Source organism: Hermetia illucens, chromosome 6 (genome assembly GCF_905115235.1).
Source record: "Hermetia illucens chromosome 6, iHerIll2.2.curated.20191125, whole genome shotgun sequence".
Classification (NCBI taxonomy): domain Eukaryota; kingdom Metazoa; phylum Arthropoda; class Insecta; order Diptera; family Stratiomyidae; genus Hermetia; species Hermetia illucens.
Genome location: NC_051854.1, coordinates 20,983,796 through 20,999,969, shown reverse-complemented (window position 1 = coordinate 20,999,969; position 16,174 = coordinate 20,983,796). Strand labels below are relative to the sequence as shown.

The following is a 16,174-nucleotide window of genomic DNA, read 5'->3' as shown; positions in this document are numbered from 1 at the left end:
TGGATAAACATGTGGTCAGCATTGCGCACGCACGAGATTGTTACCCCGATTTGACTCAGGTACTCATTCAGAGCTGAGTCGATGGGTATCCGACATCCAATCACGATAACAAATCCCTCTGCCACCAAAGAGGTTTGAACCCCGACCCTGTGCTACGACAGCCCAGCGAACTAACCATTTGAGCCATCCGGACAGTTGGTAGTTGTGTTTAAATACAATACTATCAACAGAACCCGTGAGGAATTTACGTAACTGACAATATTATGGGAACTACAACCACGTCACCCTATTTTACACGGATTTCCGTTGAATGTTGCTATTTTTTGACGAGGGAGATGAAACGCATTTGCGCACAAAGTGTGGGACTCCTACCAGCTAAAACACCTCCTCCAGCGTCTAGTACTGTGACCAGGAACCGTTTACCACACTCGGGCCAATTTTATTTAGTATAGGAGCAAAACCACGTGGATTCAGGGAGTCGCAGCTATCTTGGCATGTCTCCTATTTATCTCGGTTTTTTCGCTTTAAAAATGCCTTGAGCGTAAGGTGCCTCTCACTCCACGTGTCCTCGTTCTGCAGCATGGTCTCAATTATGGTGTCCGGGGGCGCAAAGCACCCTACCATCGAAAGGTGATGGGAATGTGGCTCCCAACTTCACATGGAGAAAAATGTGTGGCAGGGATCATTTACCACGTCTTTGAAATAAATGCAGTCGGGCAACTGTGAGTTTGACATTGTGATTGAAAATACTGTTGTCCGAGCTGGGTTAAGAGATGTGTGTGTGTGTTTGAGGTGGGTGAGAGGCAAAGCCTCTGAGCACTCAGACCTTAGTGGTTCATTGTATCCTCTTCCCCCGTCTAATGGAATATCTCGGATTTGTTTATGTATCGCAGGATTTCCGTTAGTGGATGTGATGCTATTCGCTGCAGTTGGAGTACATCAGCACCAAAAATCTGATGTCTGATGCGTTAGTAGGTAGGGCACTGAAATACAAAATATTCCCTGAATTCCGCTTCCTTATTACAGGATGGACACGTATCATCATGTATAATTCCTATTCTGAACATATGCCCAGCTAGTCAATTATGGCTAGTCAGAATGCCCACAATACTCCTGCAAGTCTTCCTGCTTTTCGACAGGATAAACTTTGCAGTACGATTGTTCGGCTCTGACAGGAGGGGTTTGGTTTCTCTAGCAGCATTAAGGCTTCGCCACCTGTCATTATGAGAATCTTGCTCCCAGTTTTTGATAGCAGCATCAGTCAATTTTTGAAGTGATCAAAGTACTAGTCAACGCCCTCAATGCAGCTTGACTATCGCTCCAGATTGCGATGCACCTGCGTTTCAACCGCTCGTTAATCATCCAGGTTGCCGCCCTTAGGATCGCATACACTTCAGCCTGAAAGACCGTTGTCCCAAAGGGAAAACCCACTTCTCGTTTTTATTCCAGCTCCAGAACCATTTTCTGTCTTTGAACCATCGGTGTAGAAGACATCAGTATATCCTGACAAGCATTTTTCTGGTTCGTCCCAGTTTTCTCCCCATTTCAAGATAACATCATATTTTCTACCAAGCAGATGTATGGGGATCTGAGAATCGGAAGGCATTGCGAAAACTAGATTCAGTTCTCCCAATGGCTCTTCCCATGCTTTGTACCTCCCACGTCCATTGTTTCTTATATATCTAATCGCGTTAGTCTAAGAGCTGCTCTCATTGCAGTGCTCTGAATAAACAAATCCAAGGGACGCAAATTGAGTAATGTATTCAGAGTTGCGCCGGATGTGGTACTCAAGGCACAAGTTTACAGCGAAAAATCTTTCGTTTCGCCCTAACCCACCACACTAAGGATGCATAAGGGAACATCGGCCTAGTGATAGGAACATATATCCACATTACTACCTGAGGCCTAAGTCCCCATTCCGTGGCAAAAGTCCGCCTACACAGCCCATAAGCTGTGAGAGCTCGTTTCATCTTTACATCTACATGTTTATTCCAAAGAAGCTCCTTGCCTAGAATAACTCCCAGATATTTAACTTCTTCGGAGAGTTGAAGGGTTGTTCCCTTCATCTCTGGAAGGCAAAAATCATTCAGTTTCCTCCTTTTTGTAAATAATACCATCGTGGTCTTATTTGGATTTACATAAGCTTGAACGTGTATTGGCAGATTTTGTAGTTCGCATAGTAGTGAGTTGATTAGCATAGTTTACAGAAGTGGCGATAGAACACCTCCTTGAGGGCAGCCGTTTGTCGCTTCGGTTGTTAAGTAGCGATCAACACCCTCTTCAGCACACAACAATTTCTGCGTTAGTATACCGTAGACCTACTTTATTAGAGTTTCATCGATACGATGCTCTCTGGCGGCATCACAAAGCTTTTGGAAAGGCGCACAGTCAAAAGCTCTTTCAATGCCCAGGAACACCCCCATCGCGTACTCAACCTTCAATATTGCATCCTTTATCTCTGAAACCAAAGAATGAAAAGCAGACTCACTCAGATGTTATTGTGATTTGTCTTAAGTTCTTTGGATTAGAATAGTTATCTTTCCTAGGCTTTGGTATGAAGACTACCTTCACCTTCTGCCAAGAGGAAGGCACGTAGCCCAGAACAAGACATTCTCGAAAAATATTTCTTAGAAGTTTCTCTAAGTGCTCTATACCCTCCTTCAACATCGCTGGGTATATGCCATCCATACCAGGTGCTTTGAAGTGTTCAAATGATAGTATAGCAGCTCTCGCTTTTCATTGGTAACAACCGCTCTCGCAATGTTCCAATTCCCCTTGCAATGCCTTCGTGTTGAAGGGTTTGCAGAAACCGGTAATTTTCTTCTTGTCACTTCTGAGACCTGTTCTCCCGGATGGGAGATACTTCCAAGAGAGTCTATATAGACTCAACCCTGGAGTTCGTGAAAATATCATCCGGTTTGCTAACAGTGTCCAACTTGGCCAACACATCTCTATTCAGGACTCTGTACAACCTGGAAGTCTCCCTTTCACCTTGCAGTTCCTATGCTCTAAAAGAGTCTCGCTTCGAACGAGCCTCTTATATTTAAGCTGTGATTTCCGGAAGTTTAGCCAGTCTTCATCTTTATTGCTTTTGCAAGCACGATTTAGAAGTCATCTGGTTGATTTTATGAGCCTCTGCAGTTCTCGGTTCCACCATGGAACCATTTTACCACGTTGGCCTCGGGAAATAGGACAAGTATCTTCAAAGCACTCTAAAAGTGTGCGTGATTTAGAATTTTCAATTGATCTTCTATCGCCAAAGGAGTCCTTAGGCGAATAGTTATTTAGTTTTTTAGTTAAATTAAATTCTAAGTAACGGTGATCTGAGAGTGGGACTTCATCTAGTACTCGCCAGTTTCTAATCAACTCTAACAATTTTGAAGTGCCGATTGTTAGATCAATTACTTCACTTCTTCTTGACCCCACGAACGTAGGGGCGCATCCTACGTTCGCGATCATCAGACCAGCTGAAGTGATAAAATCAAACACCTTCTCTCCTCTAGGATTGAATTTGCTACTGCCCCAACAAATATTCTAAGCGTTCGCATTACAACCTATTAAAAGTTCAAGGCCACTTGATTCTGCATAAACTACCAGATCCCTTAGTCAGCGGAGGGTACAAAGAATCATAGGATAAGTGGGCAGAAGCATCTATAACATTTCTCCTCTTACAATGGTAATATAGGTTAATGAACTTGGTATTGTAAGTTGACCGCAACAAGGTCCTGGGAACAGAATGGTCTCAGCATGGTTGTCTCTAACAATTTCGGACATCAGAACGCAGGCCCTCGGTCTCGAGGATTTTTCGTCGAAGAAGATCCTAGCCAGAGTGAAATTATGCGGTGTTTCCAACGATTAATTAATTGAAATAATAAAAACTTGTTGTTTCTTTTTCGTTGGTGTGAGTATTTATTCTTGCAAATACCGATATTTCGGGAACCACTTGTTCCCTTCATCAGTGCAAACAAGTTACTGCGTACTGGGTTCACCACATTTGTGATACAAAGTGCTTTCCCACAATGGAGAAAATTGCTCGCTATCTTCTCAGGGCCAATGACAATGGTTAATTTTTGTCCTCTCGAGTTGACAGACGTAACTCAGAGCTTAAGGTTCTGGGTAATTCATTTTCATCCCCATACTCGTCCTCTTCCGTATTAGTGAGACAATCCAGATCCTTTATTTTAAGGGTGCACATAGGTTCTAGGCTGGAAACCACTGCTTTCGTGCTTAAAATGGTCTGGACTGTCTCGCAGAATGTACTCTTCTTATCGGTCGTTAACCCAAGCTTAACAAGTATATCGCCGGTTCGAGTCCGCCGGATATATTTGACATCCAGCGTCCTCTGGTCTGGCGTTGTTGTGGACTTCTCGAAGAACTTCCGCGAAAGATCTCCGTTCGTTCGACTTGATGAGAATGGCCTCTGACTGTCGTTTGCTCCTTCTCTTTTTACTTAGAGCCGACGTTACTTCATAGTCGACTTCGACTTTGCTACCGTGGAGCCACTGCTACTACTTAGGTTAATGTTGCTCCTTTTTCGACGCTGCTTAGTCCGCTTGGTTACCACCTCGTGGAATTCTTCCAGATCCACCCTGCTTTCACTTCGTCTCCTTTTGTCGATTATTTGTTCCCCCTCTGGGGGCTGAGGACACTGGGTTTTGTGCAACTAGGGGTTGTACTAGCGATGTGCTTTTCCTCAGTCCCTTTTCGGCTGTCTTTCTGGAGTTTTGTTGGTATGCAATAAGATCCAATAGTGCTTCTATCTCCATTATGCCATTTTTGACATCCATGGATATGCTTCGCTGGACGGTGGTGGCAACCTTCATTTTCCGTGGGACCAGCCCGTACTTCTTGAGTAGTTTTTCGTCTTCTATTCTTGGCTTTTGGATGTGAGGTGACTTACGTTTTCGCCAGGTTGTGGAGTTCGTCATTATTTTTTCCCGACAAAATGGTGTCACGCAGCTTCTCGTGGCCTCTTTCCGGACTCGATTCGATGGCGTCTCTCATTTTCGGCTGCCAGGTCTCTTCGGTGTCGCTCCCTTTTTCACTTCCCGACGCCTTCATCGTTGGGACAGTGGGTTTTTCGCGCTTCTTGCTAAGGAACTTATAGTGGTATCTCGCGTTTTAGCTGCCAAAAGCGGTGAGGGTGGTGTATTGTTGCTTCTTCTGAAAATTCCAGCTATCGCCGATTTTATTATCATGTTTGTTGTAGCTGTTTTTGTTATTGGTGTTCTTGTCATTTTAATTCTCCATTAGAAAGTGCAGTTGCCTTAAATTTTCCCCGTGTCTGTCTATGCGAGCCGGGAGGTCACGGGTGGGTTGGCGTGAATGCTTATGGTATGATAGTTTGTGTTCATAGGCAGGAGTAAGCCCTATTCAGGAGTTCATTTCAACTGAGCCTACACTGCCGACTTAATGGTGTCATAGCTTTGAATGCACCTGCAGCCCTGCCAAGAATATTATCGAGACGGAGGCAGCTGTGACATTAATCTGAAAGCCGTTTCCACAATATGTCTCCCGTGTATTAAGGTAACAGAATGCCACAGCTGTCAGATTGGGTGGTGGTGAAGTGTTCTCTTCCATCCTTTTAGTTGCTCGTCATCATGGAGGAAAAGTCGACCGTTAATGTCCTTAAAGGACCATTCAAAGATTTGCGACCACATGCAAGCTCTCTCGTGATGCAGAATACACTTCTGAAATCATTGCGTTGTGCCATCTCCCTGACCAAGGCAATAGCAAATTCTCTCTTATCACGGTACACACCACGCTGAATTTCTCGGGATTTCGCTCAGTATCGTGTAATGAAATAGCTCGATTGTATGATCAGATCGATCATTCTCAGTGGCAGACAACGACCTAGACGGCAGAGCTATCCCAAAAACCTAAAAAAAATTGGCTAAGTTGACCGTGAAGGTCCGCCCGCAAAGATTGAAGCTCCATCAAAGTGCTCGCTCGACACTTTCTTGCACGCCTCTGTGCTAGCCAGGCTCGGGAATGTGGGGGGTCCTTTGAGTGCTTTGATCCCTCACGCTTCATTACTACAAATCAACGTGTCTATTCCGATGCGTGGGTCCGCACCGGATTCCAAAATAGACATTAATAGGGATTTTGCGACGGCCTATCGAATAATAACCAGAACGCGACTACAATGGGAAAGTAAATAAAAAAAACGGCTCGACCGCGCGCGTGGAGCCGTAAGTCTCCGGACCCGAGTGCCGCGATCAAGAAGGGGAAGATCCACGACGGATCACAGTCCCAATTATTGCCTCTTCCGCCTGAGATCTTGTATGAGGCGCGGCCTCTGAGGCTCCCACCCTTCCTCGACATCCTCAGGCTAGTTTATCATTTTTTTGAGGATGTCCCTTTCGATAAAGGGTCTGCAGGAGCACGGACGAAAAGAGAGGGAGGAGTCCTCAAATTGCGCTTGATTTGTTTGCTTGAAGTGTTTGACTTCAAAAAAAAAAAAGAAGCGAAATTATAAGGTGCAAAAAGATAACGCTTAAAGCGAAAAGACAAAAAAAAAACGAAGTCTAAAAAGAAATTAAAAAAAAGAAAAGTTAAAATAGTCGAATGAATCGAAAAGAAAAAAAAAGGAAAAGAAAGAAAATAATGAAAAAGAAGAAAGAAAAATGAATTACGAGGACTCCTCTCTCCCTAAATTGTCAACTCCTGTAATTAACTCCCGAAAAACTCTCGGATGACCAAAAAGCCATCCCAACTTCATAAATTTTTTTCATCTGTGTGCAGAAAACTTCCACACACAGTATTTTTTCATGAAGAGACAACAATCGAGTTGCTCCCCGTCGTAGAGTATTAAAAAAGAAACAAGCAAAAAGGGATCGCGAAAATTCAATCTTCCTCGTCTGAAGTCAGAGAACAAAGTGAAGATGAATCATTGAGGGCGAAACGGCACAGCATATAGCGGACTACCTCCGTATTCCATCAAGGATTCATCTCATTCGTCAATTCATCCCTACGAAGAAGAAAGAATATTTAATTTTTTCCAAATGCTGAAACGTAGAGATAGCCGTTTCACATCAAGGTAGGGAAGGACACTCCTTAGAAGCTCGGACGGTAATACCTTTCAGCTTATAGCCGCAAAGGTCCGTAGATTCAGAGGCTTCTGGAAGGCAACCACTTACGAGACGTTAAATCTCAAGACAAACATAACAAACAACTAGCTCTTATGGTATTCTACCAAGGATAGGGCAGGAAACTCTACGTTACAAGGTGGGAAAGGAAATTGAGGCTTAGGAACACTTGCTTCCGGGGAAAAAGGCGTGAAACCTAAACTAGAAATCTGAAGACAAGTGTACGTGGAGCCTAGCCGGGAACAATATTGAGAATCTATTGATTCTGTATCCGACACCACCAAACGAAGTTGTGAGCCGGAATAGGCTATCTTCCACTTGATTCAGAAAACCTGCAAATAAGAAATTAGGCCTGAATCCAAGAAATGTTTGGCTCCACGTTGGGCGCCATTTGTAAAGATCTTTCTAACCATTTATATATCATTACAATCGTTTGAATTCAAGAACGTCACGCTACTCGCATTGGTCAGTTACGTCTCTCTGGATTTACGTGGATTTAAGACACGGATTGATTTTATGACCACAATCAAAGCCCCTCTGAGACAAGCACGACGGTACCAGTCTATAATGAGTACATGGCTCAGCATTCATAACTGGTGGATGCACACTTACCTAAATCTCCACAACGCAACTCCACGTTTGAGGCCCAAGGGTGTCTCTGTTTGCTTGAACGCAACCGCAACCTCCACGGAACTCCCACTAAGGGGCCAACCGCGCAACAATCGAGGTGACTTCACATGAAACAGCAATTCTCCTGAAACATGTGATTTTAGGGGCCATCCCGGTTTTCATGGTATGAGTATACTCCTGGTAAGGTTTCGTTATTTACTGCCACAGATGAGCCTCCTTGCAGACTCGGATCTGATCGCGCAAATTAGGCGATATAGCGTCTTTCGTGCCACTACTATGGAGGTTCTCCTCGGCCGCTTGGTCTTGATTTGACCGACAGTTTTGCCGCTCGACTTTCTCATCGCCACCTTTGAGCACCATTCGCAGTACTCACGACTCAGCCGCATCAGCCAGATTTTATGACGTCCCTTCAAGATAAATAGCAGGTGCTCATCAATATTGGCAGGCGGGCTACTCAATAAATCTGCCGTCCAATCAGAAAGATAATTCTGTAACTGTTGACCAACAGCTGGGGAATACAATCGGTCAATATTGAACTTGGTGGGTCGCATTTCTTTAACCCTGCAAGAAGTGGTGGACGCAACACGCACGTAAGCGATCATCAGATGGTGGTACTTTTCGATCCCGACTCCAGCACCTTTCTTTTTACGCACATCCAGGAAGCAACTCCTAAATCTACTGTTGATCGCGAAACAATCGATCTGATTGCGCGTTCGGTGTTGATCATTTGCTCGAGCAAGAACAATGTGATACCAATGACAAGGCGGCAGAAGTTGAAGATAGCCACAAACCTTTCACCATTGGCATTACGGTCGCTTGGAGCATGGTTGTCCCAAATTTGGTGGGGGGTAATTCCTCCAAATTACGGCTCTGTTCTCTGTTAGTCCCGTGCAGATTATTCGTTTTATATATGCCATTCATTGACCTTCCATCTACTTTATCTTTTACGGTCTTTTGCATTGGTGGGAATCTCAGGGCTGCCGAGGTATTTTCTTAGTTCTAGAGTACATCCTCCTGTCGCCTATCTTTTTTTCGTCCAAGGAGTTGTTTTCAGTTTATATTTCTTTGGTTTTGTTACTGGCGGAGAGATGGTACTTTGTATGAGTGCTTCTTTCTCTAGATCGAAGTCCGCACTTGTAGCATTAGATGCGAAGGCGGCCCAGCTTTCCACCATCGATGGCGTTTGACGTCCAAGAGCCCATTTGTTCAGTCCTAAAAGCCGTCGGTACTGAGTGCGGAGACCCTGTGCCGTAAGTTTGCTCCTTTTCTCGTCTTTCATTGTGGCTTTATATTCTGAGTATCCTTCTCATAGCCACTTTGCTCCACTCAAATACTTGTCCATGCATAGCCTGAAAAGAAAGTGCATTTACGCATATTTATCAATAGGGATGACCCTATTCGACAACTGAGGTCGGGTCTGTTGGCAGATCTGACAACTCCTCCCAGGTTTCGCTATCTATCTTCTACACGCACAAGTCCCCATGCATGGAAGAAGGAGATGTTATCTTTTCTCATAAAATATAAGCATGCGGGGTATCAAATGAAGGATATCGATTAGTACTTTAACCCGGAATTCCTAGTATGTTTGAAACTGGATGCAAGGACGTCGTGCATCCTTTGAAGTTTACTCTTAAAAGGCTTTTCAGTGGCATATGAGAAAGACGGGATTTATTCCGAGTTTCAAGCCTTAACTCTTGAGTGTTCGTGAGCGCATAAAAGCATGTCATCGCCAAACCTAATAAATTATTGCTGAATAGCGTAAACCCGTGTAATTGCTAAAATGGAAACATTACAAATTTTAATGCTTCATAGTCCGAGAAATGAGCCATTGATTAAGTCGCACCTTCATTCCAATTGTTGGAAAATTTAAACATTCTGTAACGTGGTCAATCCAAAACTGAGGAAACTAATGAGCGCCCGTATTCAATCGAACTCGCTAATTTACTTTATCAATATTTGAAATGAATTTAACGCATAAATGGACATAAACAACATATTTTACGGCCATTCACAATTGTGTTCCTATTCGGGTTCGCTCATTCAGACTTAATTATATCGCGGAGTAGCTGGTCGAGCTGAAATATGACCATTGAATTCGCGCACGGCTTTGGCGGCTATTCAACGAATCGATCGATAGTTAGGCACCCAATTCATCAACCCATCGACCATTATTCCAGCAAATAAACCTCCGGTCCATGTTGTCCGGGTTTTTTTTATTGCATCCATGCTCGAACATAGAATGTATCGTTTGGCCAAGTGAAATGAAATCCCAATCGCAGTTTCGCAACCTGAACATAATATCTCAATGATTGATCAGATACTTGTCCTTGCTATGTTTGGATAGAAGAGCTGGGGGTGTTTTAGCACGATTTTGTTTTAAGCCTCCCAGTTAGCATGTAAACTAAGGTTATCTAAAGATTGGACTCACGTCTCCTTTTTCAAATCTTCATTGAATTCAGGAGTTCTTTTTTGAAGGGACCTTCACTTAACTAGGTTACTTCTCTCTGTATCGGGTCGAAAAAGTCATTAAAATTTAGCCCTAATAGACCCCAAACTTCCCTACTCCGGAATAAAGCATGGACATCCAGCGAAGCATAACCGCGGTCACGTAATTCTATGGATCATTTTAGATTGGCTGGACAATCATTAACAACAAAGGTGTAGGTGGCCGCAACATAACATCCTAAGGTACTGACATTAACGCTATCTTCATCTGCTATGTTGGGGCCTCGTATGTTGTCGTATCTGAAAACGTTCAGTTTGGTTTAGGCGATCGTGCAAAGCTATGATATAAAGAATTTTTTTCTGGCTTTCTGTAACTTTCGTACTTTCGATTAGAAACTGAGTGCGCAACAGTCAAGGACTGGAAATGAAAGTATTGGCTAGAACCAGTAGACGTAAGTAGAGTGTCCGTTTTTATTTCCTTATGTTGGGTTTATGTAAGAAATGATCCATTTGATAATTTGCATTCAATGCTGTTAATTTCACTTCCTTGTTCCTTGATAGCATTTCAATTAAACTAATCACCAGTTATGCTGTCCCTTCATGAATTCAATTTATTTATATTTTCATTCCCATTAAAAAAGCATTTCACTCCATCCTTTGGGCAGTAAATATTTTGTGATCGTAAACTTAGGGAATAATTAATTATTATTACACCAAAACCCCGGAAGGGTTGCCGGAAGTATGACTTTTTTGTAGGACTGGCGACCACTTACGCCGTATTTTCTGTTTGTCTCCTTACATTTGAATGATTTACGCTAGAAAGCTAATGCAAATTGTATCTAAAACTTTTCACTATTCTCTCCTTGATTTATTATCATTATCGCAATTATCAGCAATTATCCTTCTTCTCGTGTCTTTTCGTAAATGGTCAGTCATTAATTTTTCTGATATTTGTAGCGCGTGTGATCCTTAAGGAAAGTGTTTGTTGGTGATGAATCTGAAAATGGGGTTTCTAGACATGATCCTGCGTTTTACTTAACTATTCATTTCCGCTATTCTGCTATTATCCTGGATATGCCTGCTGTACTTAGCAGCCATGGCCTCATATTCGACCTTGCCCGGCCTGTTTTGCTAGCCAGTGATTCCAGGCTCTAGGTACTTCGAAACCTTGTAGTATTGATCCTTCATCAGCGTCCCTGGACTTTTTTGCTCTCTGGGTTTTGGATATTGCGGTGGCAGCTATTCCAGTTTGTCTTGTCATCTTATCAGATTAATTCGGTTTGACTAGTACTCAATGGGTTCTTCATTGCGGCCACGGTTCTTCTCTTGAAAACTATGGATCATCCCTTGAGTTTCTCTAGGGTTGGATTTTGACTATTTTGTGCAGTTTCTACCCTGAATGCTTTGAGCGTTGTAACTAGCGGGCTATAGCTGCCAATTTGTGCGCCTGTTTCGATGGCCCTCAACTTCTAAATTGGAAGGAGCAGTTCTTTCTCGAATGATCTTGGTATAATCTTTTTACTATTATCAGCTTTTCTGATTTTTAAGGTTTTGTATAAAACAAAACCTTATTTTCTGGTTTTTGAGGTTTTGTGTAAAACAAAACCTTATTAAAATCGGTTACTGTGTGTCTGTCTTCTTTTTTCTTTAAGGAGGTGGAAATCTTCAAAAGACCCTGACTTGGGCACGCTAGAGTGTGAGATTTTTACCCACTAAAATCACCCCCGACTCGCCCCCACCCCGTGGAAACACCTTTAGTTATTACACCATGGGGCGGAGTTAGCTTACTTTAGCTAGGTCTCCTTCCGTATACCCGCTTCGTTCGCAACTGCGTCTTCCTCACTTCTTCTGCTTTTCGCAGTTTATCTTGGATTACTGCAATCATGGAATTGATCGCATCCCAGTGCTCCTGGTAAGCTACCATTCTCCGGACAAAATTTTCCTGCAATAACACTTCACCTAGAGTTTCCTCTAGGTTCCTCCTTTCTTCCAAGAACCAAGGACATTGGAAGAATACGTGCGCTGGGTCTTCTGGGACCCCGTCGCAGTTTGGACTTTTAGGTGAGGTGTCCATTTTAAATCTATACAAGTATTGACGGTATCCTCCATGGCCGATGAGAAACTGGGTGAGATTATAATTGATCTCCCTATGTATTCTCTCCAGCCACTCAACGATGGAAAAGATCAGCTTGTAAGTCCAACGACCCTTTTCTGACTGGTTTCATCGCTGTTGCCATCTGCTTATGGATCTCTATCTTTTCACCTGTGATAAGGGAGAGGTGAGCCTGGTGTTATAAATGTTCATCATTTCGGTTGCCAGGATGTCAATCGACATCATTCCCGAGATGACGAACGCTGCATCATCTGAGATGGTCCTGAAGGCACAACACACCCTTAAGGCTGTTCTTCTGTAAACCGTACTCAGTTTATGTGCATTGCCTAAAACATGCTGCGCTTTTCCCCAAACTGGGAGTGCATACAGCATGATAAAACTCACCACCCTGGCTATGGTTCTCGTACGTTCGGTATCATCCTTCCCAGAGCCATACTCGTGGCGGATGCTTTTTTACAAGTATGCTCTATGTGCTGCTTAAAATTGAGTTTTCTGTCAATCGTCATCCCCAAGTATTTGATGTCCGGCTTGGCGTAATTTCTTTTGCGGCGCTTCGTGATAAGGACCGCTTCCATCTTTTCCTCCGCGAGTGCCAGTCCAGCACTCTCTAACTAAGCCTTAACAATACTGATTGCTTCGCTAGAGTACAACTCAGTATCCTCAAGACGCTTTACGACTACAACCAGTGCTATATCGTCAGCATAACCCGCCACCGCAGCCTCTTCCGGAACCGGAAGGTTAATTACATCATTTTGCATGATGTTGCACAGTAGTGGGCCTAGTAGTGGGCCTAGTATAGAGCCCTGTGCAACACCCGCGGAGACAATGCTCTCATTGGGTCCATCATCGGTATTATACCAGAGTGTCCGCTATTATAAGAAGCTATCGATAATAGCGGTGAGGTAGGTGGGAACACCAATGGTCGCCAGAAACTTTCGTATAAGGTTCCAATTGGCCGAGTTGAATGCATTCCTCATATGCAGAGTCACCACCACACAATATTTGCTGGTACAACCTCTTCCGTGAATTTTATTTTCGGCCAAGCCAGTAATCATTTTGATGGCATCAACGGTTGATCTGGCTTTACAGAACTCATACTGTCAATCTGAAAGGCCCGCATGACTCCCAGCGACTACGAGTAATCTATTATAAATAATACGCTCCAACACTTTCCCCATAGTGTCTAGAAGACATATGGGTCTATAGGAGGACGGTTCCTCTGGAGATTTGCCACCCTTGGGCAGCAGCAACAGTTTCTGCAGCTTCCATGGTGCAGGAAAGATACCTTCGGACATGCACGTTTCGAACAGCTCCGCGAACATATCCCGTCTTCATTTGACGACAAGTTTTAGGGCCTTATTCGGTATGCCCCCAAGACTCGAGGCTTTGCTGTCGCCTATTCGACTGTAGGCCTCCGAAAGTTCCTCCCTGGTGACTGGTGGAATCGCCGTCACATTGAAGGGCCCTGGAAGGTGTCAGTATCCCCCTCTTGCTGGAGAAATAACAAGAGCATAGGGCACATGATCTACGGAAATGATCGGCCTCTGAATCGTCTTGTCACGATTTGATAGACGCTACCCATTTTATGTCCGCTTCGGAACAGAGCTCCTTAAAACATTCCCATCTACTCCGCTGGTTGGCGAGCTTGAGGTTCTTGCGGGCTTCCCTGTAGGCATGCTCCTTTTGCCCTTGATCGATTCTATTGCCCTCTGAGCCATTCCTCTGGCTCTGGGGTAAATCGATCGAAGGCTGGCACTATTCCACCAATAAGTGGATCTACTAGTGGGAAATGAGCATCTTCTAGGCATCCATGCGTCACATGCTTTAGAGATGCTTTGTGTAACATGGAGAGCTCTATCCGTGGAGGTGCCTGCTTTGTTAGGCAGGTCTAGCCACACCTCCATGAATGTTTGCTCATCCATCGCTTTTGCAGACCATCCTGGTGTTCTTTTGGATTTCGGCTTCCGACCTGCGGATCTCCTGCCTTGTGGTCGCTTCACGTGAAGTCGTCGCTAGCTTGCCAGGACACGTCACGTGCTACCACAGGGCTGACGAAAGTCAGATCTACAATTGAACCAGATCTCCCTTTCCGATAAGTGTTTACTTAATCTTCGTTGGCCAGAACTACATCCAACTGGGCGAAAGCTTCTAATAAGCACGCCTCCTCGCGTTAGTTTTTTTACTGCCCCACTCGATAGCCCAGTCTCGATTAGTACTTTCCGAAGCTGGTCTTGATTTTGACATATGTTGGAAAGGCGGGGAGTTCAGGGGGTTGAAAGTGATCATTTATTTAACGGGGTCATTCTCAGAAGCTGCCACTATATGGTGGCTAGGCTCCGAAATACCTTCCATACGTGCGTCGGCACGATGCAGAAGGCAGCAGATGCCCAAAATTTAGGAGAGCCTTGAGTAAAGAAATGAAATCAACCTCAACCACTGCGAGACAACGCAAGACCTTCTTTTGTAGACCATTTATGAGAAGGGAATCGAAGCTGCATTATCGCAACAATAAGAGCGGTGCCTGGACTGCAGAGGTAACTAGCAAGGCGGCAATATGGGCGCGTGGAAATCATGCCATTCAAGAAGTAATGGAGTTTCCAGAAGATGGATTCGTCACGGCGAAAATAGCTGGTATTTACATACATAGTTGCTACGCTCCACCAAGCGCGACGATAGCAGAATTCGAAGGAATGCTAAGTATGCACATTGGCGAGGAGAATGACATGGTTTGTCCGTAAGCATTATATTCATAGCGACTCCCAGGCAATTTTCCTCCAGATCGAATGTGGTCCTTGCGGCGATGTGCGTTTCCATGGAGCTGGAAACCAGGGGTGGTCCGTGAAAAAGTTTGAAGAGGATGCATTCATAGAGATTCTTTTGGGAGGCCACAATCCCGACGGTGCAGCTGCAGAAAAGGTAGAACGAATGATGGGACGCATAACGACAGCATGCGACGCTGCTATGCCGAGGCGTCCAGTCCTCGCAAAAAGGAGCTCAAACTATTGGTGGAATAAAGAGATCACGGAGTTACGGGATGCATTTTTTCGAGCTAGAAGGATCAGCCAACGATCTAGAGAAAGACCAGACTTCGACGAGAAACGGCAATTATATGTGAACCTTCGAGGTAGGCTTAAGCAGGCTATATGGACCAGCAATTGAGAATGCTTCATAGAACTTTGCCCAGAGGCAGACCAAAGCCCATGGGAAACAGCGTACAGGATGGTTATGAAGAAGAGGAAGGGGTGAACACCACAACTGACCTGTCCGCATCTTCTGCTCGATATCGTGATGGCACTCTACCCCCCGAATAAAGCAGAGTGCAAACAATACAAGCAGCGTCTTCACCATACCTGCGGTAATTGAGGAGGAACTTGCGCAAATTTGCAGGAGAATTGGTGATAACAAAGCAACCGGTCTGGATGCTGTTTCCAATAGAACTCATAAACTCGCTGTTAAGACCAGATCCGACTGGTTTATAAGCGTATTTGAAACATGCATAGTAGAGGGAGTTTTCCGCGGCCGGTGGAAGAGGCAAAACTAGTTTTGTTTCCGAAGCCGAATAAGCACCCAGAACCCCCATCATCATACCGATCGGTTTGCCTCATCGACACGGTAGGAAAGATGCTCGAAAGGGCCATCTACAGTAGACTGCTTCCTATCATTGGATATAAGGATGGACTATCGGAGCGAAAATTTGAATTTCGACAAACCCACCCAACGATCGACGCCGTAGATGTTGTTTTGAAGCTGGCTTGAGACGCAATGTCGTACAGAAAATGCTGTGCCGTGGTGACGTTGGCTACGTTGAATATTCAAGTTGATGGTCACATCATCACTTCAAAACCGGTTATCAAATACCTAGGGGTGATGATTGATCCTAAAATTAATTTCAAGAGGC

At 44.3% G+C, this 16,174-nt stretch overlaps 1 protein-coding gene across 4 annotated transcripts in view; it reads left to right on the top strand.

The window, feature by feature from the left end:
- LOC119659888 (troponin C) overlaps window positions 1–16,174 on the top strand; it is a 60,198-nt gene that overhangs the window by 23,929 nt on the left and 20,095 nt on the right. Inside the window, exon 1 of one of the 4 annotated variants that reach the window (XM_038068210.1) lies at window positions 10,454–10,615. The exons of the other annotated variants lie outside the window; for them this stretch is intronic. Coding sequence (XP_037924138.1) covers window positions 10,588–10,615 — 28 coding nt within the window. The 5' untranslated portion in view covers window positions 10,454–10,587. Of the gene's footprint in view, window positions 1–10,453; window positions 10,616–16,174 lie in introns of those variants that run through there. 4 annotated transcript variants of the gene reach the window in all.